The 26,097-nt window shown below is 43.2% G+C and overlaps 1 protein-coding gene across 1 annotated transcript; it reads left to right on the top strand.

Moving 5' to 3' along the window:
* Window positions 1-278: 278 nt before the first annotated feature.
* LOC112235053 (hemicentin-1-like) lies at window positions 279-24,410 on the top strand. Its single transcript, XM_042304947.1, is given in 38 exon segments — window positions 279-436; window positions 698-997; window positions 2,170-2,451; window positions 2,708-2,983; window positions 4,751-5,026; window positions 5,431-5,682; window positions 5,793-6,068; window positions 6,317-6,568; window positions 6,685-6,960; window positions 7,362-7,613; window positions 7,770-8,045; window positions 8,443-8,694; window positions 8,851-9,126; window positions 9,523-9,774; window positions 9,931-10,046; window positions 10,048-10,204; window positions 10,602-10,853; window positions 11,010-11,285; window positions 11,683-11,934; window positions 12,091-12,366; window positions 12,764-13,015; window positions 13,172-13,447; window positions 13,845-14,096; window positions 14,253-14,528; window positions 14,926-15,177; window positions 15,334-15,609; window positions 16,007-16,258; window positions 16,415-16,690; window positions 17,088-17,339; window positions 17,496-17,771; window positions 18,169-18,420; window positions 18,577-18,852; window positions 19,250-19,501; window positions 19,658-19,933; window positions 20,331-20,582; window positions 20,739-21,014; window positions 21,411-21,662; window positions 23,567-24,410. Coding segments are annotated over 38 exon segments (9,438 nt in total). The 5' UTR covers window positions 279-381; the 3' UTR covers window positions 23,647-24,410.
* The last annotated feature ends 1,687 nt before the right edge of the window (window positions 24,411-26,097 follow it).

Genomic DNA, 26,097 nt, shown 5'->3' with positions numbered 1-26,097 from the left:
ACGATCCAGCCTCCTCCCAGGACCTGTGTAAGACAAACAGAGTTGATCACATTTACAGTAAACCATAATCAACTTGAAAACACTCCTATGTGTCAACAAAAAACAAAGTGGGAAAAATGTAAGTGGGCAAAACAGGGCGTGGGTAGTGGAGTAGGTGTGTGTGAGTGTGTTCTGGCGACAGGTAGGGTGGGTAGGTACATTTGCATCACCTGACTCCAGCAACATTACATGATCCTGAATAAATATTTGTTGATTGAGAGGAGACTGTGACTGTGGAGTATTGACATGTTTGGATTTACCAAGAAGTCTGGACAGTAATTTGGTTCATAGGAAAGTTTACCGTTAATTTCTGATCCGTGGTGTTTGATATGTGGTAGAACTATGGAGTATCCTCTGGTGTGGGTTCTCATCCTGGTGCTGCTTAACTTCACTACAGGTAAAGAGGACAAAACGCTCATTCTGGAAAGATATTAATGTCTAGAGTAGACATTAGAAATAGATAGTAGGTCATGTTGTAAATTGTGGGTTCAAATTGAAGGCACAATTTTGAAACAAAAGCTTGTATTTCTGTTAAAGTGCCATAGTCCGAAGATTTGATTAATCTCAATTAGAATATTTTAAGGAATTTTAAAGAGTTCTGTACTGATTAATAACATCTCAAAACATGAACTAAACTCATCAATCCATCCTCTTCTAGATGTCTCTGGCCAGGTGGTGGTTCCCTCGATGAACCCCTTAGCTGTGGGCAGTAATGTCACCCTGAACCTAGTTCCTCAAAGCCCCATCAACATAGGGACCTGGTCATATGAAACTACAATCATCGTCCTTTTCTATCCTAATGGCAGTAGTGTGAGCAAAAGTTATCAAGGCAGAGTCTCATTCAACCGTTCCTCCTCAGAGCTGTCCATAAGCTCTCTCCAACTCAACGACTCAGGACTATATACCGTGCAGGGAATGGAGCCAGTCCTGTATGCTGTGGTGACCTTGTCTGTCCGGGGTAAGGGACTGACCTCTGCCTGTCTGTTTATCTTTCTACGGTGATAAACTCTCACTCACTGGCGCACACGGTCAGTTGCTCGCACACATGCTAACCTTCACACTTACTTACCCATTCACAGACCTTCTTCAAACATGCTAACCTGCACACTTACTTACCCATTCACAGACCTTCTTCAAACATGCTAACCTGCACACTTACTTACCCAATCACAGACCTTCTTCAAACATGCTCACCTGCACACTTACTTACCCAATCACAGACCTTCTTCAAACATGCTCACCTGCACACTTACTTACCCAATCACAGACCTTCTTCAAACATGCTCACCTGCACACTTACTTATCCAATCACAGACCTTCTTCAAACATGCTCACCTGCACACTTACTTACCCAATCACAGACCTTCTTCAAACATGCTCACCTGCACACTTACTTACCCAATCACAGACCTTCTTCAAACATGCTCACCTGCACACTTACTTACCCAATCACAGACCTTCTTCAAACATGCTCACCTGCACACTTACTTATCCAATCACAGACCTTCTTCAAACATGCTCACCTGCACACTTACTTACCCAATCACAGACCTTCTTCAAACATGCTCACCTGCACACTTACTTACCCAATCATAGACCTTCTTCAAACATGCTCACCTGCACACTTACTTACCCAATCACAGACCTTCTTCAAACATGCTCACCTGCACACTTACTTACCCAATCACAGACCTTCTTCAAACATGCATGCACATACATTCTCTATCAGGGATTCATCTCTGTCACAATAATAAGGCAAAGTCATTTTCCTGACCTCCAAAGCTAACACTTAAATATGTCAATGTTTTCTGAACCTATAGTGAATTTGGCCTTTGTAATACCTTAAACAGATCACAGAGTTTGAGCAAACTGTTCTTTTCAATTTCAGATAAGACGACCATAATATTTTGAATGTGTTCAAAGAGACTAAGGGCTCTACAGGGCTCAATCCTGAGACCTGGTCTCTATGATAAGTAAACAAAAATAGCATATTTAGGTTGATTTCCAAAGCAAGTTTTACCGTATGAAACAAATATCAACTACATGGTTGTAATTCAGGTAAGACACACAAAAAACTTTCTTGAAACACATCCACCTTATCTTGACTGCCATCGTCTCTCTCACCCACAGAGCCCATTTCAAACGTGACTCTAAGGGCCAACGCTACTGATCTAGTGGAATTGAACGACACTGCCATGTTCACCTGCTCCATCTCCTCTGGCACCTCCCTCTCCTACCGCTGGCTGAATGGCAGCTCAGAGGTCATAGCCAGTGACAGAGTTTGGCTTGGTGGTGGGAACAGCACTCTCACCATAGTCAGTGTGACACGATACGATGAAGGGCCGTTCAGATGTGAGGTCATCAACGGAATCAGCAACGGCACCAGCCAGCCCATTGGCCTCAATGTTAGATGTGAGTATCAGAGTATGCAGTATACTGTACATTAATCATACCCAACATACATGGATTGTACCTTGTCATTGAGAGCCAGCATTCCAGGCAATGATGTAATATGCCTATTTTCATCCCAAACCATTCCTCTGTGTACACATGATCCAGATCATTATTTGGAGAGATCATTAGTAGACTGTGTTTAGTAGAGCAGGACAGAAACATATTCTAGGTAATGTTTACCCAACACTTCATTGTTGTTGATTTTCCCCCATAGATGGCCCAAGTAACCTCACCATGATGGTAGTTCCTGAGATGACCATAGGACATACAGCCTACAAGACGGGCTCTGACATCACTCTGTCCTGCTCCGCTCAGTCCAAACCCGCTGAGTCCTACAAGTGGGGGTTTAATGGGACGTTCCTCAATGAGCAAAGCCCACAGCTCAGCCTGCAGAACATCAGGGAGAACCAGACAGGAAGTTATGCCTGCTTAGCCCACAACAATGTCACACTCCAAGTCGCCTCCATGACCACAATGATAAAGATCGTGGGTGAGGCAACATTCATCGTTACGAAATGTCATATAGTTGGTAGTGAATATTTGATTATTGATGGGTATAAACAGATTTTGTTATACAGTGGGGCAAAAAAAGTATTTAGTCAGCCACCAATTGTGCAAGTTCTCCCACTTAAAAAGATGAGAGAGGCCTGTAATTTTCATCATAGGTACACTTCAACTATGACAGACAAAATGAGAAGAAAAAAAATCCAGAAAATCACATTGTAGGATTTTTAATGAATTTATTTGCAAATTATGGTGGAAAATAAGTATTTGGTCAACAACAAAAGTTTATCTCAATACTTTGTTACATACCCTTTGTTGGCAATGACAGAGGTCAAACGTTTTCTGTAAGTCTTCACAAGGTTTTCACACACTGTTGCAGGTATTTTGGCCCATTCCTCCATGCAGATCTCCTCTAGAGCAGTGATATTTTGGGGCTGTTGCTGGGCAACACGGACTTTCAACTCCCTCCAAAGATTTTCTATGGGGTTGAGATCTGGAGACTGGCTAGGCCACTCCAGGACCTTGAAATGCTTCTTACGAAGCCACTCCTTCGTTGCCCGGGCGGTGTGTTTGGGATCATTGTCATGCTGAAAGACCCAGGCATGTATCATCTTCAATGCCCTTGCTGATGGAAGGAGGTTTTCACTCAAAATCTCACGATACATGGCCCCATTCATTCTTTCCTTTACACGGATCAGTTGTCCTGGTCCCTTTGCAGAAAAACAGCACCAAAGCATGATGTTTCCACCTCCATGCTTCACAGTAGGTATGGTGTTCTTTGGATGCAACTCAGCATTCTTTGTCCTCCAAACACGTCGAGTTGAGTTTTTACCAAAAAGTTATATTTTGGTTTCATCTGACCATATGACATTCTCCCAATCTTCTTCTGGATCATCCAAATGCGCTCTAGCAAACTTCAGACGGGCCTGGACATGTACTGGCTTAAGCAGGGGGACACGTCTGGCACTGCAGGATTTGAGTCCCTGGCGGCGTAGTGTGTTACTGATGGTAGGCTTTGTTACTTTGGTCCCAGCTCTCTGCAGGTCATTCACTAGGTCCCCCCGTGTGGTTCTGAGATTTTTGCTCACCGTTCTTGTGATCATTTTGACCCCACGGGGTGAGATCTTGCGTGGAGCCCCAGATCGAGGGAGATTATCAGTGGTCTTGTATGTCTTCCATTTCCTAATAATTGCTCCCACAGTTGATTTCTTCAAACCAAGCTGCTTACCTATTGCAGATGCAGTCTTCCCAGCCTGGTGCAGGTCTACAATTTTGTTTCTGGTGTCCTTTGACAGCTCTTTGGTCTTGGCCATTGTGGAGTTTGGAGTGTGACTGTTTGAGGTTGTGGACAGGTGTCTTTTATACTGATAACAAGTTCAAACAGGTGCCACTAATACAGGTAACGAGTGGAGGACAGAGGAGCCTCTTAAAGAAGAAGTTACAGGTCTGGGAGAGCCAGAAATCTTGCTTGTTTGTAGGTGACCAAATGTTTATTTTCCACCATAATTTGCAAATAAATTCATTAAAAATCCTACAATGTGATTTTCTGGATTTTTTTTCTAATTTTGTTTGTCAAAGTTGAAGTGTACCTATGATGAACATTACAGGCCTCTCTCATCTTTTTAAGTTGGAGAACTTGCACAATTGGTGGCTGCCTAAATACTTTTTTGCCCCACTGTGTATTGGTATTTTTTTACCACCAATCAAGTGGAGTACAGTATGACAAATGACTCCTCCTCTTCTTTTACCATAGAGCCGATATCAGCGGTTTCATTGAACCGTGATGGGAAGCCACCGATACTGGATCAGTCGTTCACTCTGCGGTGTGAGGTGACTGGACCTGTAAACTACATTATATGGCTGATGAATGGCCAGCTCATCTCCCTAAATAACAGAACATTCTTCTCTACGGACAACAACACAATGGTTATCAACCCAATCCAATTTTCTGACAATGGAGAATATCTCTGTGAGGCCTTTAATGCTGTTAGCAACCTGACCAGCATAGCATACAATCATGTGGTGAACTGTGAGTATTACAGGAGCTGGTAATCCGTGTCTAATAAAACCAATTCAGTGGCCTTGTAGTTAGAATTTCCATACTGAGATTATTGTATAAGGTTAGGAGTTTGATCCCTAGATGAGTCATACCAACGACTGTAAAAATGTGACCCAATGTGTCTTTACTTGGCAAGCAGCATTACGCCCCAAGATAGATTGGGGTGTAAGGGCCTATGATAGACTAGTGTCCAGTCCAGGGAATGTGCTTAGACATCAAGCCGCAACACACAACAGAACAGGAGATAGGTTGCTGCTCCCATAAGCTGTTCTAACTTGCAAAAGCCAAAGATTGAGGAAGGCTACTTACTCACTAATAATTGTCAAAAAAGTCAAACCATAAGATTAACCATACTGTCTTGTGTTTATTAATAGTTGGACCAGAGAGGCCTGCTATAACTAGTCCGGATATAGCAATGAGAGGACACATCGTGACCTTCAATTGCTCAGCCTCCTCTCAGCCTCCCAGCCAGTTCAGCTGGTTCTTCAATGGCTCCCAGATGGCGGCTGGCTCAGTGTATGAGACTGGCCCACTGACCTTAGCCAATCATGGGGAATACACCTGTGTGGCCTTCAACAACATCACTGGCAGAAACAGCACTGTCTCCAAGATGCTCACCATCATTGGTAAGACAGAAGAGTCATCCAAACTGTTTAACTTGTAGATGTAGGCCATTCAACAAACAGTGATTGTGATTGTAGTCAATATTCTTGTGACACTGAAGTTTTCTTCACAGTCCCAGTAACCATGGCCATGGTGAAAGTCATGGGTTCCCAGCTAATAGCAGACTACATGTTTGCAATGACCTGTGAGACCACAGGAACCATTTACTCCATTCATTGGATGAGGAACGGCTGGCCTCTGTATGCTGATAACAGAAGAGACATCTCTATGGACAACAATACACTGACCTTCAACTCTGTCCAAAATTCTGATAACGGAGACTATCAGTGTTCTGCCTACAACCCCCTGAGCAATATGACCAGCCCAGAATACAGACTCATCGTCAACTGTGAGTAGTTGTTATGGCCCAAAACTAAACTTGATATCTGAAAATGTTATTCAAATTTTTACCTATAATGAGGGGAAGATTAAATTTATAGTGATGGAAAGGGGGTAAGTTTGGATCTGACTTCTGACATAAAGTATGTAAAGCCAAGGGGATGGGTGGGTATTAATGGGGTAAAACCAAAGCAAGCACCTAATGGCAGTTCCAATAGCTAATCTCATTCTATATCTTCATTATCTTGTGTTTCACAGATGGTCCAGAGAGACCTGTTATCATGAGTCCGGATATAGCAATGACAGGACACATCGTGACCTTCAAGTGCTCTGCCTCCTCTCAGCCTCCAAGCCAGTTCAGCTGGTTCTTCAATGGCTCCCAGGTGGCGACCGGCTCAGAGTTTGAGATGGGCCCACTGACCTTAGCCAATCATGGAGAGTACAACTGTGTGGCCTTCAACAACATCACTGGCAGAAACAACACTGTCTCCAAGATTTTCACCATCATCGGTAAGACAGAAGAGACATCCAAACTGTTTAACTTGTACATGTAGATATAGGCCATTCAACATACATATATTGTGGTTGTAGTCAATATTCTTGTGACACTGAAGTTTTCTTAACAGTTCCAGTAACCACGTCCACGGTTAAAGTCATTGGTGCCCAGCCAATTGCAGACTACATGTTTACTCTGACCTGTGAGACATCTGGAACCATTTACTCCATTCAGTGGATGAGGAACGGCTGGCCTCTGTATGCAAGCAACAGAACAGACTTCTCTATGGACAACAATACACTGATATTTAACTCTATCCAGCATTCTGACAACGGAGACTATCAGTGTTCTGCCTCCAACCCCTTCAGCAACATGACCAGCCCTTACTACAAACTGATCGTCAACTGTGAGTAGGCATTAACAAGTTCAACTTTGACCCCATGGCCTTTGGTGGAGTCTTTGAGAACTTCCTTTATTAACATTGTAGTAAAGCCAACGTGATGGTTTGGATCCCACCTCTTATACCATCTGACATTCGTTGATGACATTTGACCTTCTGGCCAATGTCTGATATTTGGTTTAATTCAAATGTGTCAAACTCATTCCACAGAAGGCTGAGTGTCAGCTGGTTTTTCGATCCTCCCTTGATCTTGATTGATGTAATAACGTACTTTATTAGTAAGGAAATCCCCAAACATGGCTGTCTAGGTCTTATTTGAATGGAAAAAACAAAAACCAGCAGACACTAGGAACTCCATGGAAGGAGTTTGACACCCCTGATCTAACTGATTGTCTTTTGAATCATAGATGGACCGGAGATGCCAATAATAACAGGACCAGCGTTAGGAGAAACAGGACACAGCGTGACCCTCAACTGCTCAGCTTCCTCTCAGCCTCTCAGCCAGTTCAGCTGGTTCTTCAATGGCTCCCAGGTGGCAACTGGCTCAAAGTATGATACAGGCCCACTGACTTTAGCCAGTCATGGGGAGTACACCTGTGTTGCCTTCAACAACATCACTGTCAGAAACAGCACTGTCTCCAAGATGCTCACTGTCGTTGGTGAGTCAGTAATTGCTACTTAAAATCAAGGGGAAACATGTCTTTACTTTGTGTTTGTTTGGTTTTAGAGTCAAAATACGTGCTGTTGAACCTACAGTATAATAAGATGGAAGTTGAGATAAAAGTGCTGAAAAACCCTTTGATATGCTTCCACAGCAACAGTGACCATGACCATAGTGAAAGTCATTGGAGCCCAGCCAATACTGAACGAGAGATTCTCTCTGACCTGTGGCACCGCTGGAACGGTTTACTCCATTCAGTGGATGAGGAACGGCTGGCCTCTGTTTGCTAGCAACAGAACAGACTTCTCTATGAACAACAATACACTGACATTCAACTCTGTCCAGCATTCTGACAAAGGAGACTATCAGTGTTCTGCCTCCAACCCCTTCAGCAACATGACCAGCCCATACTACAAACTGATCATCAACTGTGAGTAGGCATTAACAAGTTCAACTTTGACCCCATGGCCTGAGGTGGAATCATTGAGAACTTCCTTTATTAATATTGTAGTAAAGCCAACGTGATGGTTTGTTTCCCACCTCTCATCTGACATATGTTGATGACGCTTGACCTTTTGGCAAATTACAGATGTTGGTTTTTAATTCAAATGTGTCAAACTCATTCCACAGAAGGCTGAGTGTCTTCAGATTTTTTGATCCTCCCTTGAACTTGCTTGATGTATAAATGTATTTTATTATTAAGGAATTCCCCAAATCTGGTTGTCTAGGTTTTATTAAAATGGAAAAATCAAAAACCAGCAGACACTAGGAACTCCATGGAAGGAGTTTGACACCCCTGGTCTAACTGATTGTCTTTTGAATCATAGATGGACCGGAGATGCCAATAATAACAGGACCAGCATTAGGAGAAACAGGACACAGCGTGACCTTCAACTGCTCAGCTTCCTCTCAGCCTCTCAGCCAGTTCAGCTGGTTCTTCAATGGCTCCCAGGTGGCAACTGGCTCAAAGTATGATACAGGCCCACTGACTTTAGCCAGTCATGGGGAGTACACCTGTGTGGCCTTCAACAACATCACTGTCAGAAACAGCACTGTCTCCAAGATGCTCACTGTCGTTGGTGAGTCAGTAATTGCTACTTAAAATCAAGGGGAAACAAGTCTTTACTTTGTGTTTGTTTGGTTTTAGAGTCAAAATACGTGCTGTTGAACCTACAGTATAATAAGATGGAAGTTGAGATAAAAGTGCTGAAAAACCCTTTGATATGCTTCCACAGCAACAGTGACCATGACCATGGTGAAAGTCATTGGAGCCCAGCCAATACTGAACGAGAGATTCTCTCTGACCTGTGGCACCGCTGGAACGGTTTACTCCATTCAGTGGATGAGGAACGGCTGGCCTCTGTTTGCTAGCAACAGAACAGACTTCTCTATGAACAACAATACACTGACATTCAACTCTGTCCAGCATTCTGACAAAGGAGACTATCAGTGTTCTGCCTCCAACCCCTTCAGCAACATGACCAGCCCATACTACAAACTGATCATCAACTGTGAGTAGGCATTAACAAGTTCAACTTTGACCCCATGGCCTGAGGTGGAATCTTTGAGAACTTCCTTTATTAATATTGTAGTAAAGCCAACGTGATGGTTTGTTTCCCACCTCTCATCTGACATATGTTGATGACGCTTGACCTTTTGGCAAATTACAGATGTTGGTTTTTAATTCAAATGTGTCAAACTCATTCCACAGAAGGCTGAGTGTCTTGGATTTTTTGATCCTCCCTTGAACTTGCTTGATGTATAAATGTCTTTTATTATTAAGGAATTCCCCAAATCTGGTTGTCTAGGTTTTATTAAAATGGAAAAATCAAAAACCAGCAGACACTAGGAACTCCATAGAAGGAGTTTGACACCCCTGGTCTAACTGATTGTCTTTTGAATCATAGATGGACCGGAGATGCCAATAATAACAGGACCAGCATTAGGAGAAACAGGACACAGCGTGACCTTCAACTGCTCAGCTTCCTCTCAGCCTCTCAGCCAGTTCAGCTGGTTCTTCAATGGCTCCCAGGTGGCAACTGGCTCAAAGTATGATACAGGCCCACTGACTTTAGCCAGTCATGGGGAGTACACCTGTGTGGCCTTCAACAACATCACTGTCAGAAACAGCACTGTCTCCAAGATGCTCACTGTCGTTGGTGAGTCAGTAATTGCTACTTAAAATCAAGGGGAAACAAGTCTTTACTTTGTGTTTGTTTGGTTTTAGAGTCAAAATACGTGCTGTTGAACCTACAGTATAATAAGATGGAAGTTGAGATAAAAGTGCTGAAAAACCCTTTGATATGCTTCCACAGCAACAGTGACCATGACCATGGTGAAAGTCATTGGAGCCCAGCCAATACTGAACGAGAGATTCTCTGACCTGTGGCACCGCTGGAACGGTTTACTCCATTCAGTGGATGAGGAACGGCTGGCCTCTGTTTGCTAGCAACAGAACAGACTTCTCTATGAACAACAATACACTGACATTCAACTCTGTCCAGCATTCTGACAAAGGAGACTATCAGTGTTCTGCCTCCAACCCCTTCAGCAACATGACCAGCCCATACTACAAACTGATCATCAACTGTGAGTAGGCATTAACAAGTTCAACTTTGACCCCATGGCCTGAGGTGGAATCTTTGAGAACTTCCTTTATTAATATTGTAGTAAAGCCAACGTGATGGTTTGTTTCCCACCTCTCATCTGACATATGTTGATGACGCTTGACCTTTTGGCAAATTACAGATGTTGGTTTTTAATTCAAATGTGTCAAACTCATTCCACAGAAGGCTGAGTGTCTTCGGATTTTTTGATCCTCCCTTGAACTTGCTTGATGTATAAATGTCTTTTATTATTAAGGAATTCCCCAAATCTGGTTGTCTAGGTTTTATTAAAATGGAAAAATCAAAAACCAGCAGACACTAGGAACTCCATAGAAGGAGTTTGACACCCCTGGTCTAACTGATTGTCTTTTGAATCATAGATGGACCGGAGATGCCAATAATAACAGGACCAGCATTAGGAGAAACAGGACACAGCGTGACCTTCAACTGCTCAGCTTCCTCTCAGCCTCTCAGCCAGTTCAGCTGGTTCTTCAATGGCTCCCAGGTGGCAACTGGCTCAAAGTATGATACAGGCCCACTGACTTTAGCCAGTCATGGGGAGTACACCTGTGTGGCCTTCAACAACATCACTGTCAGAAACAGCACTGTCTCCAAGATGCTCACTGTCGTTGGTGAGTCAGTAATTGCTACTTAAAATCAAGGGGAAACATGTCTTTACTTTGTGTTTGTTTGGTTTTAGAGTCAAAATACGTGCTGTTGAACCTACAGTATAATAAGATGGAAGTTGAGATAAAAGTGCTGAAAAACCCTTTGATATGCTTCCACAGCAACAGTGACCATGACCATGGTGAAAGTCATTGGAGCCCAGCCAATACTGAACGAGAGATTCTCTCTGACCTGTGGCACCGCTGGAACGGTTTACTCCATTCAGTGGATGAGGAACGGCTGGCCTCTGTTTGCTAGCAACAGAACAGACTTCTCTATGAACAACAATACACTGACATTCAACTCTGTCCAGCATTCTGACAAAGGAGACTATCAGTGTTCTGCCTCCAACCCCTTCAGCAACATGACCAGCCCATACTACAAACTGATCATCAACTGTGAGTAGGCATTAACAAGTTCAACTTTGACCCCATGGCCTGAGGTGGAATCTTTGAGAACTTCCTTTATTAATATTGTAGTAAAGCCAACGTGATGGTTTGTTTCCCACCTCTCATCTGACATATGTTGATGACGCTTGACCTTTTGGCAAATTACAGATGTTGGTTTTTAATTCAAATGTGTCAAACTCATTCCACAGAAGGCTGAGTGTCTTCGGATTTTTTGATCCTCCCTTGAACTTGCTTGATGTATAAATGTCTTTTATTATTAAGGAATTCCCCAAATCTGGTTGTCTAGGTTTTATTAAAATGGAAAAATCAAAAACCAGCAGACACTAGGAACTCCATGGAAGGAGTTTGACACCCCTGGTCTAACTGATTGTCTTTTGAATCATAGATGGACCGGAGATGCCAATAATAACAGGACCAGCATTAGGAGAAACAGGACACAGCGTGACCTTCAACTGCTCAGCTTCCTCTCAGCCTCTCAGCCAGTTCAGCTGGTTCTTCAATGGCTCCCAGGTGGCAACTGGCTCAAAGTATGATACAGGCCCACTGACTTTAGCCAGTCATGGGGAGTACACCTGTGTGGCCTTCAACAACATCACTGTCAGAAACAGCACTGTCTCCAAGATGCTCACTGTCGTTGGTGAGTCAGTAATTGCTACTTAAAATCAAGGGGAAACAAGTCTTTACTTTGTGTTTGTTTGGTTTTAGAGTCAAAATACGTGCTGTTGAACCTACAGTATAATAAGATGGAAGTTGAGATAAAAGTGCTGAAAAACCCTTTGATATGCTTCCACAGCAACAGTGACCATGACCATGGTGAAAGTCATTGGAGCCCAGCCAATACTGAACGAGAGATTCTCTCTGACCTGTGGCACCGCTGGAACGGTTTACTCCATTCAGTGGATGAGGAACGGCTGGCCTCTGTTTGCTAGCAACAGAACAGACTTCTCTATGAACAACAATACACTGACATTCAACTCTGTCCAGCATTCTGACAAAGGAGACTATCAGTGTTCTGCCTCCAACCCCTTCAGCAACATGACCAGCCCATACTACAAACTGATCATCAACTGTGAGTAGGCATTAACAAGTTCAACTTTGACCCCATGGCCTGAGGTGGAATCTTTGAGAACTTCCTTTATTAATATTGTAGTAAAGCCAACGTGATGGTTTGTTTCCCACCTCTCATCTGACATATGTTGATGACGCTTGACCTTTTGGCAAATTACAGATGTTGGTTTTTAATTCAAATGTGTCAAACTCATTCCACAGAAGGCTGAGTGTCTTCGGATTTTTTGATCCTCCCTTGAACTTGCTTGATGTATAAATGTCTTTTATTATTAAGGAATTCCCCAAATCTGGTTGTCTAGGTTTTATTAAAATGGAAAAATCAAAAACCAGCAGACACTAGGAACTCCATGGAAGGAGTTTGACACCCCTGGTCTAACTGATTGTCTTTTGAATCATAGATGGACCGGAGATGCCAATAATAACAGGACCAGCATTAGGAGAAACAGGACACAGCGTGACCTTCAACTGCTCAGCTTCCTCTCAGCCTCTCAGCCAGTTCAGCTGGTTCTTCAATGGCTCCCAGGTGGCAACTGGCTCAAAGTATGATACAGGCCCACTGACTTTAGCCAGTCATGGGGAGTACACCTGTGTGGCCTTCAACAACATCACTGTCAGAAACAGCACTGTCTCCAAGATGCTCACTGTCGTTGGTGAGTCAGTAATTGCTACTTAAAATCAAGGGGAAACATGTCTTTACTTTGTGTTTGTTTGGTTTTAGAGTCAAAATACGTGCTGTTGAACCTACAGTATAATAAGATGGAAGTTGAGATAAAAGTGCTGAAAAACCCTTTGATATGCTTCCACAGCAACAGTGACCATGACCATGGTGAAAGTCATTGGAGCCCAGCCAATACTGAACGAGAGATTCTCTCTGACCTGTGGCACCGCTGGAACGGTTTACTCCATTCAGTGGATGAGGAACGGCTGGCCTCTGTTTGCTAGCAACAGAACAGACTTCTCTATGAACAACAATACACTGACATTCAACTCTGTCCAGCATTCTGACAAAGGAGACTATCAGTGTTCTGCCTCCAACCCCTTCAGCAACATGACCAGCCCATACTACAAACTGATCATCAACTGTGAGTAGGCATTAACAAGTTCAACTTTGACCCCATGGCCTGAGGTGGAATCTTTGAGAACTTCCTTTATTAATATTGTAGTAAAGCCAACGTGATGGTTTGTTTCCCACCTCTCATCTGACATATGTTGATGACGCTTGACCTTTTGGCAAATTACAGATGTTGGTTTTTAATTCAAATGTGTCAAACTCATTCCACAGAAGGCTGAGTGTCTTCGGATTTTTTGATCCTCCCTTGAACTTGCTTGATGTATAAATGTCTTTTATTATTAAGGAATTCCCCAAATCTGGTTGTCTAGGTTTTATTAAAATGGAAAAATCAAAAACCAGCAGACACTAGGAACTCCATGGAAGGAGTTTGACACCCCTGGTCTAACTGATTGTCTTTTGAATCATAGATGGACCGGAGATGCCAATAATAACAGGACCAGCATTAGGAGAAACAGGACACAGCGTGACCTTCAACTGCTCAGCTTCCTCTCAGCCTCTCAGCCAGTTCAGCTGGTTCTTCAATGGCTCCCAGGTGGCAACTGGCTCAAAGTATGATACAGGCCCACTGACTTTAGCCAGTCATGGGGAGTACACCTGTGTGGCCTTCAACAACATCACTGTCAGAAACAGCACTGTCTCCAAGATGCTCACTGTCGTTGGTGAGTCAGTAATTGCTACTTAAAATCAAGGGGAAACATGTCTTTACTTTGTGTTTGTTTGGTTTTAGAGTCAAAATACGTGCTGTTGAACCTACAGTATAATAAGATGGAAGTTGAGATAAAAGTGCTGAAAAACCCTTTGATATGCTTCCACAGCAACAGTGACCATGACCATGGTGAAAGTCATTGGAGCCCAGCCAATACTGAACGAGAGATTCTCTCTGACCTGTGGCACCGCTGGAACGGTTTACTCCATTCAGTGGATGAGGAACGGCTGGCCTCTGTTTGCTAGCAACAGAACAGACTTCTCTATGAACAACAATACACTGACATTCAACTCTGTCCAGCATTCTGACAAAGGAGACTATCAGTGTTCTGCCTCCAACCCCTTCAGCAACATGACCAGCCCATACTACAAACTGATCATCAACTGTGAGTAGGCATTAACAAGTTCAACTTTGACCCCATGGCCTGAGGTGGAATCTTTGAGAACTTCCTTTATTAATATTGTAGTAAAGCCAACGTGATGGTTTGTTTCCCACCTCTCATCTGACATATGTTGATGACGCTTGACCTTTTGGCAAATTACAGATGTTGGTTTTTAATTCAAATGTGTCAAACTCATTCCACAGAAGGCTGAGTGTCTTCGGATTTTTTGATCCTCCCTTGAACTTGCTTGATGTATAAATGTCTTTTATTATTAAGGAATTCCCCAAATCTGGTTGTCTAGGTTTTATTAAAATGGAAAAATCAAAAACCAGCAGACACTAGGAACTCCATGGAAGGAGTTTGACACCCCTGGTCTAACTGATTGTCTTTTGAATCATAGATGGACCGGAGATGCCAATAATAACAGGACCAGCATTAGGAGAAACAGGACACAGCGTGACCTTCAACTGCTCAGCTTCCTCTCAGCCTCTCAGCCAGTTCAGCTGGTTCTTCAATGGCTCCCAGGTGGCAACTGGCTCAAAGTATGATACAGGCCCACTGACTTTAGCCAGTCATGGGGAGTACACCTGTGTGGCCTTCAACAACATCACTGTCAGAAACAGCACTGTCTCCAAGATGCTCACTGTCGTTGGTGAGTCAGTAATTGCTACTTAAAATCAAGGGGAAACATGTCTTTACTTTGTGTTTGTTTGGTTTTAGAGTCAAAATACGTGCTGTTGAACCTACAGTATAATAAGATGGAAGTTGAGATAAAAGTGCTGAAAAACCCTTTGATATGCTTCCACAGCAACAGTGACCATGACCATGGTGAAAGTCATTGGAGCCCAGCCAATACTGAACGAGAGATTCTCTCTGACCTGTGGCACCTCTGGAACGGTTTACTCCATTCAGTGGATGAGGAACGGCTGGCCTCTGTTTGCTAGCAACAGAACAGACTTCTCTATGAACAACAATACACTGACATTCAACTCTGTCCAGCATTCTGACAAAGGAGACTATCAGTGTTCTGCCTCCAACCCCTTCAGCAACATGACCAGCCCATACTACAAAATGATCATCAACTGTGAGTAGGCATTAACAAGTTCAACTTTGACCCCATGGCCTGAGGTGGAATCTTTGAGAACTTCCTTTAATAATATTGTAGTAAAGCCAACGTGATGGTTTGTTTCCCACCTCTCATCTGACATATGTTGATGGCGCTTGACCTTTTGGCAAATTACAGATGTTGGTTTTTAATTCAAATGTGTCAAACTCATTCCACAGAAGGCTGAGTGTCTTCTGATTTTTTGATCCTCCCTTGAACTTGCTTGATGTATAAATGTCTTTTATTATTAAGGAATTCCCCAAATCTGGTTGTCTAGGTTTTATTAAAATGGAAAAATCAAAAACCAGCAGACACTAGGAACTCCATGGAAGGAGTTTGACACCCCTGGTCTAACTGATTGTCTTTTGAATCATAGATGGACCGGAGATGCCAATAATAACAGGACCAGCATTAGGAGAAACAGGACACAGCGTGACCTTCAACTGCTCAGCTTCCTCTCAGCCTCTCAGCCAGTTCAGCTGGTTCTTCAATGGCTCCCAGGTGGCAACTGGCTCAAAGTATGATACAGGCCCACTGACTTTAGCCAGTCATGGGGAGTACACCTGTGTGGCCTTCAACAACATCACTGTCAGAAACAGCACTGTCTCCAAGATGCTCACTGTCGTTGGTGAGTCAGTAATTGCTACTTAAAATCAAGGGGAAACAAGTCTTTACTTTGTGTTTGTTTGGTTTTAGAGTCAAAATACGTGCTGTTGAACCTACAGTATAATAAGATGGAAGTTGAGATAAAAGTGCTGAAAAACCCTTTGATATGCTTCCACAGCAACAGTGACCATGACCATGGTGAAAGTCATTGGAGCCCAGCCAATACTGAACGAGAGATTCTCTCTGACCTGTGGCACCGCTGGAACGGTTTACTCCATTCAGTGGATGAGGAACGGCTGGCCTCTGTTTGCTAGCAACAGAACAGACTTCTCTATGAACAACAATACACTGACATTCAACTCTGTCCAGCATTCTGACAAAGGAGACTATCAGTGTTCTGCCTCCAACCCCTTCAGCAACATGACCAGCCCATACTACAAACTGATCATCAACTGTGAGTAGGCATTAACAAGTTCAACTTTGACCCCATGGCCTGAGGTGGAATCTTTGAGAACTTCCTTTATTAATATTGTAGTAAAGCCAACGTGATGGTTTGTTTCCCACCTCTCATCTGACATATGTTGATGACGCTTGACCTTTTGGCAAATTACAGATGTTGGTTTTTAATTCAAATGTGTCAAACTCATTCCACAGAAGGCTGAGTGTCTTCGGATTTTTTGATCCTCCCTTGAACTTGCTTGATGTATAAATGTCTTTTATTATTAAGGAATTCCCCAAATCTGGTTGTCTAGGTTTTATTAAAATGGAAAAATCAAAAACCAGCAGACACTAGGAACTCCATGGAAGGAGTTTGACACCCCTGGTCTAACTGATTGTCTTTTGAATCATAGATGGACCGGAGATGCCAATAATAACAGGACCAGCATTAGGAGAAACAGGACACAGCGTGACCTTCAACTGCTCAGCTTCCTCTCAGCCTCTCAGCCAGTTCAGCTGGTTCTTCAATGGCTCCCAGGTGGCAACTGGCTCAAAGTATGATACAGGCCCACTGACTTTAGCCAGTCATGGGGAGTACACCTGTGTGGCCTTCAACAACATCACTGTCAGAAACAGCACTGTCTCCAAGATGCTCACTGTCGTTGGTGAGTCAGTAATTGCTACTTAAAATCAAGGGGAAACATGTCTTTACTTTGTGTTTGTTTGGTTTTAGAGTCAAAATACGTGCTGTTGAACCTACAGTATAATAAGATGGAAGTTGAGATAAAAGTGCTGAAAAACCCTTTGATATGCTTCCACAGCAACAGTGACCATGACCATGGTGAAAGTCATTGGAGCCCAGCCAATACTGAACGAGAGATTCTCTCTGACCTGTGGCACCGCTGGAACGGTTTACTCCATTCAGTGGATGAGGAACGGCTGGCCTCTGTTTGCTAGCAACAGAACAGACTTCTCTATGAACAACAATACACTGACATTCAACTCTGTCCAGCATTCTGACAAAGGAGACTATCAGTGTTCTGCCTCCAACCCCTTCAGCAACATGACCAGCCCATACTACAAACTGATCATCAACTGTGAGTAGGCATTAACAAGTTCAACTTTGACCCCATGGCCTGAGGTGGAATCTTTGAGAACTTCCTTTATTAATATTGTAGTAAAGCCAACGTGATGGTTTGTTTCCCACCTCTCATCTGACATATGTTGATGACGCTTGACCTTTTGGCAAATTACAGATGTTGGTTTTTAATTCAAATGTGTCAAACTCATTCCACAGAAGGCTGAGTGTCTTCGGATTTTTTGATCCTCCCTTGAACTTGCTTGATGTATAAATGTCTTTTATTATTAAGGAATTCCCCAAATCTGGTTGTCTAGGTTTTATTAAAATGGAAAAATCAAAAACCAGCAGACACTAGGAACTCCATAGAAGGAGTTTGACACCCCTGGTCTAACTGATTGTCTTTTGAATCATAGATGGACCGGAGATGCCAATAATAACAGGACCAGCATTAGGAGAAACAGGACACAGCGTGACCTTCAACTGCTCAGCTTCCTCTCAGCCTCTCAGCCAGTTCAGCTGGTTCTTCAATGGCTCCCAGGTGGCAACTGGCTCAAAGTATGATACAGGCCCACTGACTTTAGCCAGTCATGGGGAGTACACCTGTGTGGCCTTCAACAACATCACTGTCAGAAACAGCACTGTCTCCAAGATGCTCACTGTCGTTGGTGAGTCAGTAATTGCTACTTAAAATCAAGGGGAAACATGTCTTTACTTTGTGTTTGTTTGGTTTTAGAGTCAAAATACGTGCTGTTGAACCTACAGTATAATAAGATGGAAGTTGAGATAAAAGTGCTGAAAAACCCTTTGATATGCTTCCACAGCAACAGTGACCATGACCATGGTGAAAGTCATTGGAGCCCAGCCAATACTGAACGAGAGATTCTCTCTGACCTGTGGCACCGCTGGAACGGTTTACTCCATTCAGTGGATGAGGAACGGCTGGCCTCTGTTTGCTAGCAACAGAACAGACTTCTCTATGAACAACAATACACTGACATTCAACTCTGTCCAGCATTCTGACAAAGGAGACTATCAGTGTTCTGCCTCCAACCCCTTCAGCAACATGACCAGCCCATACTACAAACTGATCATCAACTGTGAGTAGGCATTAACAAGTTCAACTTTGACCCCATGGCCTGAGGTGGAATCTTTGAGAACTTCCTTTATTAATATTGTAGTAAAGCCAACGTGATGGTTTGTTTCCCACCTCTCATCTGACATATGTTGATGACGCTTGACCTTTTGGCAAATTACAGATGTTGGTTTTTAATTCAAATGTGTCAAACTCATTCCACAGAAGGCTGAGTGTCTTCGGATTTTTTGATCCTCCCTTGAACTTGCTTGATGTATAAATGTCTTTTATTATTAAGGAATTCCCCAAATCTGGTTGTCTAGGTTTTATTAAAATGGAAAAATCAAAAACCAGCAGACACTAGGAACTCCATGGAAGGAGTTTGACACCCCTGGTCTAACTGATTGTCTTTTGAATCATAGATGGACCGGAGATGCCAATAATAACAGGACCAGCATTAGGAGAAACAGGACACAGCGTGACCTTCAACTGCTCAGCTTCCTCTCAGCCTCTCAGCCAGTTCAGCTGGTTCTTCAATGGCTCCCAGGTGGCAACTGGCTCAAAGTATGATACAGGCCCACTGACTTTAGCCAGTCATGGGGAGTACACCTGTGTGGCCTTCAACAACATCACTGTCAGAAACAGCACTGTCTCCAAGATGCTCACTGTCGTTGGTGAGTCAGTAATTGCTACTTAAAATCAAGGGGAAACATGTCTTTACTTTGTGTTTGTTTGGTTTTAGAGTCAAAATACGTGCTGTTGAACCTACAGTATAATAAGATGGAAGTTGAGATAAAAGTGCTGAAAAACCCTTTGATATGCTTCCACAGCAACAGTGACCATGACCATGGTGAAAGTCATTGGAGCCCAGCCAATACTGAACGAGAGATTCTCTCTGACCTGTGGCACCGCTGGAACGGTTTACTCCATTCAGTGGATGAGGAACGGCTGGCCTCTGTTTGCTAGCAACAGAACAGACTTCTCTATGAACAACAATACACTGACATTCAACTCTGTCCAGCATTCTGACAAAGGAGACTATCAGTGTTCTGCCTCCAACCCCTTCAGCAACATGACCAGCCCATACTACAAACTGATCATCAACTGTGAGTAGGCATTAACAAGTTCAACTTTGACCCCATGGCCTGAGGTGGAATCTTTGAGAACTTTCTTTATTAATATTGTAGTAAAGCCAACGTGATGGTTTGTTTCCCACCTCTCATCTGACATATGTTGATGACGCTTGACCTTTTGGCAAATTACAGATGTTGGTTTTTAATTCAAATGTGTCAAACTCATTCCACAGAAGGCTGAGTGTCTTCGGATTTTTTGATCCTCCCTTGAACTTGCTTGATGTATAAATGTCTTTTATTATTAAGGAATTCCCCAAATCTGGTTGTCTAGGTTTTATTAAAATGGAAAAATCAAAAACCAGCAGACACTAGGAACTCCATGGAAGGAGTTTGACACCCCTGGTCTAACTGATTGTCTTTTGAATCATAGATGGACCGGAGATGCCAATAATAACAGGACCAGCATTAGGAGAAACAGGACACAGTGTGACCTTCAACTGCTCAGCTTCCTCTCAGCCTCTCAGCCAGTTCAGCTGGTTCTTCAATGGCTCCCAGGTGGCAACTGGCTCAAAGTATGATACAGGCCCACTGACTTTAGCCAGTCATGGGGAGTACACCTGTGTGGCCTTCAACAACATCACTGTCAGAAACAGCACTGTCTCCAAGATGCTCACTGTCGTTGGTGAGTCAGTAATTGCTACTTAAAATCAAGGGGAAACAAGTCTTTACTTTGTGATTGTTTGGTTTTAGAGTCAAAATACGTGCTGTTGAACCTACAGTATAATAAGATGGAAGTTGAGATAAAAGTGCTGAAAAACCCTTTGATATGCTTCCACAGCAACAGTGACCATGACCATGGTGAAAGTCATTGGAGCCCAGCCAATACTGAACGAGAGATTCTCTCTGACCTGTGGCACCGCTGGAACGGTTTACTCCATTCAGTGGATGAGGAACGGCTGGCCTCTGTTTGCTAGCAACAGAACAGACTTCTCTATGAACAACAATACACTGACATTCAACTCTGTCCAGCATTCTGACAAAGGAGACTATCAGTGTTCTGCCTCCAACCCCTTCAGCAACATGACCAGCCCATACTACAAACTGATCATCAACTGTGAGTAGGCATTAACAAGTTCAACTTTGACCCCATGGCCTGAGGTGGAATCTTTGAGAACTTCATTTATTAATATTGTAGTAAAGCCAACGTGATGGTTTGTTTCCCACCTCTCATCTGACATATGTTGATGACGCTTGACCTTTTGGCAAATTACAGATCTTGGTTTTTAATTCAAATGTGTCAAACTCATTCCACAGAAGGCTGAGTGTCTTCGGGTTTTTTGATCCTCCCTTGAACTTTCTTGATGTATAAATGTATTTTATTATTAAGGAATTCCCCTAATCTGGTTGTCTAGGTCTTATTAGAATGGAAAATCAAAAACCAGCAGACACTTGGAACTCCATGGAAGGAGTTTGACACCCCTGGTCTAACTGATTGTCTTTTGTATCATAGATGGACCGGAGATGCCAATAATAACAGGACCAGCATTAGGAGAAACAGGACACGGTGTGACCTTCAACTGCTCAGCCTCCTCTCAGCCTCTTAGCCAGTTCAGCTGGTTCTTCAATGGCTTCCAGGTGGCAACTGCCTCAGAGTATGATACTGGCCCACTCACCTTAGCCAGTCAGGGGGAGTACACCTGTATGGCCTTCAACAACGTTACTGGCATAAACAGCACTGCTTCAAAGATGCTCACTGTCGTTGGTAAATCAAACTACAGATTCTTTGCTTTGTTGTATTCATTTACTTTCTGATAAGAAGACCAATATCTCAATATACTCTGAGTGTACCAAATATTAGGAACACCTCCTAACATTGACTTTCCCTCATAACATCCTCAATTCGTCGGTGCTTGGTGTCTACAAGGTGTCGAAAGCATTCCACAGGAATGCCGGCCCATGTTGCACACCAGAGAAAAGTATTGTGTGTAGAGGTGCTGACTAACTGCGAATAAACTGTAAGCTATAAAAAGAAATAGTCGCACACTCTATTTATATATATGTAACAGTATAACTTTAGACCGTCCCCGCGCCCATACCCGGGCGCGAACCAGGGACCCTCTGCACACATTAACAACAGTCACACACGAAGCATCGTTACCCATCGCTCCACAAAAGCCGCGGCCCTTGCAGAGCAAGGGGAACCACCACTTCAAGGTCTCAGAGCAAGTGACGTCACGATTGAAACGCTATTTAGCGTGCACCACCGCTAACTAAGCTAGCCGTTTCACATCCGTTACATATATATATATATATATATGACGTCCCTTTTCAGGATCGTGTCTTTCAATGATAACTTGTAAAAATCCAAATATCTTCACAGATCTACATTGTAAAGCGTTTTAACACTGTTTCCCATGCTTGTTCAATGAACCATGAACAATTAATGAACATGCACCTCTGAAACTGTCGTTAAGACACTAACAGCTAACAGACGGTAGGCAATTAAGGTCACATTTATGAAAACTTAGGACACTAAAGGGGCCTTTCTACTGACTCTGAAAACACCAAAGAAAGATGCCCAGGGTCCCTGCTCACCTGCACTAACATGCCTTAGGCATGCTGCAAGGAGGCATTAGGACTGCAGATGTGGCCAGGGCCATAAATTGCGATGTCCGTACTGTGAGACACCTATGACAGAGCTACAGGGAGACAGGACGGACAGCTGATCGTCCTTGCAGTGGTAGACCACGTGTAACAACACCTGCACAGGATCGGTACATCTGAGCATCACAGGATGGCAACAACAACTGCCCGAGTTACACCAGGAACGCACAATCTCTCCATCAGTGCTCAGACTGTCCGCAATAAGCTGAGAGAGTCTGGACTGAGGGCTTGTAGGCCTGTTGTAAGGCAGGTGCTCACCAGACATCACTGGCAACAACGTCGCCTTTGGCAAACTCTTTTGTGTGCCCATGTAACGGATGTGAAACGGCTAGCTAGTCAGCGGTGGTGCGCGCTAAATAGCGTTTCAATCGGTGACGTCACTTGCTCTGAGATCTTGAAGTAGTGGTTCCCCTTGCTCTCTAAGGGCCGCGACTTTTGTGGAGCGATGGGTAACGATGCTTCGAGGGTGACTGTTGTTGATGTGTGCAGAGGGTCCCTGGTTCGCGCCCGGGTATGGGCGAGGGAACGGTCTAAAGTTACACTGTTACACCCATAGGGCACACAAAATTACAACAACCAATCACTGCCCGCGACTGGTCCTTTGATGGCCGTAGGCGTCTCCTTGAAAAATGCAGGGATTTACACCTGTGTGGTCAATAACTCTCTAACTAACATCTCAATGTCCAAGACCATTAGTCTGGATGTCACTGGTAAGTGGGTGGGTTGTTGTAGTGACCTAGGTGGGATATAATGAGTAATTAAATGTCACAAAGTTGTTTTTATTATGTTGAATTTAATTTGGTTCTAGTTTGCGTAGGTGTTTATGCAAGGATCATTTTCAAGCATTATGGAAATGCAATACAGACATTTTCTGAACTGGGAGGTACAGGCAGGAATCAAGAAGATGTATACACTGTATATATATTTTTGAATGTCCTCACTCACTTATTCTATTTGTTCTCCCCTGCCTCCCCTCCTCTCCTATTCTTCTATCTCTCTCAGGCCACTCGCCTGCCCCTCCATTCCAGTCCAGAGTTGGTCTGATGCTGACGGCCCTGTTAGCCCTCTCTCTCTGCCTCTGATCAACCACTGAGACCCCCAGAGTATGCACACTGCATGTCTGTCTGCTGGCTGGGAGCCAATCACTCCCTTCCCTCTTCCCTCACTGACTCCCCTTGCTGATCTGAAAAAGGGCTGGATAGAAATAAGTAGTATTGTCAATACTGTAATTGCCTCATCTCACCACCATAGGGCTGGGTTTAGCGTGCTTAGCTCCTTAACTCTTTTCCAATGCTTTGGGAATGTGAGGAGAGTCAACAAGAGGTCAGATGAGAGGGGCCTATCCCCTTAGAATAGAACCCACCTCTACAATGTGTTTTTATGTCAATCATCTCTACAAACATATTTTCTTTTTTAAAACTAAAGTCTTGAAAACTGGTCTTCAACAAGGTAATTGAAGGCGCAAAGATTCGCTGCTCAGTTGTGCTGCCTATTTCTGATTGTAATTAAATGTTCTTAGATATTCACTGCCCTTGTGACTGTGACTGTTGCCCTGGAGTCCATTCACTGAGTCCCTTTCTGTGTTGTTCTGTGTTTGATCATGTATGTAAACTCTGTTATTTAAGTACAAATTCAGGTTTAATTAACTTGTAAATACCTTAAAGGTAAAACATTTAAATTGATAGTACAGTTAACTGGTGTTTATGTAAAATATGACTTGTTTTTGCATAAGCTTGTAAATTCTCGGAGGAGACGCAGGCTTGTGCTGTTGTCTTATGTTTATATTTCCTCTTCATTAATTATTGTCTTAAATAAAGTGTTGTCTTTTCACACCTGTCCTACTGAATGGCGCAATCTTGGGTGATTTCTTTATCGGCAAAATCGCTGTAAAGACATTTGGATTTAATGAAGTAGCAACAGAGGGACTTGGAGTGACACAATACATGCAAAATAAAATATGAAATCTAATGATAAAATGCTAAAATAATAAATTGGAAATCACTCCACATACACATAAAAAAATAATTATTACAAAAGAGTATAATTATATAATACATTTTTATTTTCAAAAAAAGTAATGGTTCTTGAGCAAGCAATATGAGATTACAAAACATTGTTACAATGTTTATAAAGTAGTTATTAAAGGTCACAAAGCAAACTGCTGTATTAGTTTGAGTGCCATTCAGTTTCTGCCAACTATTTGACATCCAAAAACATTACTATCATGGGCTGTCAGAAACAGACTGACAAGCAGGCTAGGATTGTATCCACTTACTGGACAAATAGCACTGAGTTCCTAATCACTCACCTTTACAGTCACACAGTCTGTCATGGTGTCTGGGGGGGTTGATCTGGTCTCTAACTCTCCCTGGGTACTACACTGTACCTGTAGCGGCACTGACACCTGAACGTTGTACATCAGTTTCAGGAATCCCTTGGTAGAGAGGATGAGAGAGAGGTTGATCAGAATGGATATGTATAGTGCACTAGGACAGTATTCAGACCCCTTGACCTTTTCCACATTTTATTACATTACAGCCTTATTCTAAAATATATATATTTATTAAATTCCCTCATCAATCTACACAAAATACCCCACAATGACAAATCCATTAAAAAAAACTTCTTTTTTTGCAAATGTATTAAAAATAAAAACGGACATATCATTCAGACCCTTTACTCAGTAATTTGTTGAAGTACCTTTGGCAGCGATTACAGCCTCAAGTCTTCATGGGTATGACACTACAAGCTTGGCAAACCTGTATTTGGGGAGATTCTCCCATTCTTCTTTGCAGATCCTCTCAAGCGCTGTCAGGTTGGATGGGGAGCGTCACTGCACAGCTATTTTCAGGTCTCCAGAGATATTCGATCGGGTTCAAGTCCAGGCTCTGGCTGGGCCACTCGAGGACATTCAGAAACTTGTCCCGAAGCCACTTCAGCATTATCTTAGCTGTGTGGAGGGTCATTGTCCTGTTGGAAGGTAAACCTTCACCCCAGTCTAAGGTCCTGAGCACTCTGGAACAGGTATTCATCAATGATCTCTCTGTACTTTTCTCCGTTCATCTTTCCCTTGATCCTGACTATTCTTCCAGTCCCTGCCGCTGAAAAACATCCACAAAGCATGATGCTACCACCACCATACTTCACTGTAGGGATTGTGTCAGGTTTCCTCCAGATGTGACACTTGGCAATCAGGCCAAATAATTATATCTTGGTTTCATCACAGCAGAGAACCTTGTTTCTCATGGTCTGAGAGTTCTTTAGGTGCCTTTTGGCTAACTCCTAGCAGGCTGTCATGTTCCTTTTACGGGGGAGTGGCATCCGTCTGGCCACTCTACCATAAAGGCCTGATTGGTGGAGTGCTGCAGAGATGGTTGTCCTTCTGGAAGGTTCTCCCATCTCCACAGAGGAACTCTGGAGCTCTGTCAGAGTGACCATCGTGTTCTTGGTCACTTCCCTGACCATGGCCCTTCTCCACCCGATTGCTTAGTTTGGCTGGGCGGCCAGCTCTTGGAACAGTCTTGGTGGTTTCA

The sequence above is a fragment of the Oncorhynchus tshawytscha genome, linkage group LG23, assembly GCF_018296145.1.
Source record: "Oncorhynchus tshawytscha isolate Ot180627B linkage group LG23, Otsh_v2.0, whole genome shotgun sequence".
Taxonomy (NCBI): Eukaryota; Metazoa; Chordata; class Actinopteri; order Salmoniformes; family Salmonidae; genus Oncorhynchus; species Oncorhynchus tshawytscha.
This window is presented reverse-complemented; position numbering and strand designations above follow the sequence as displayed.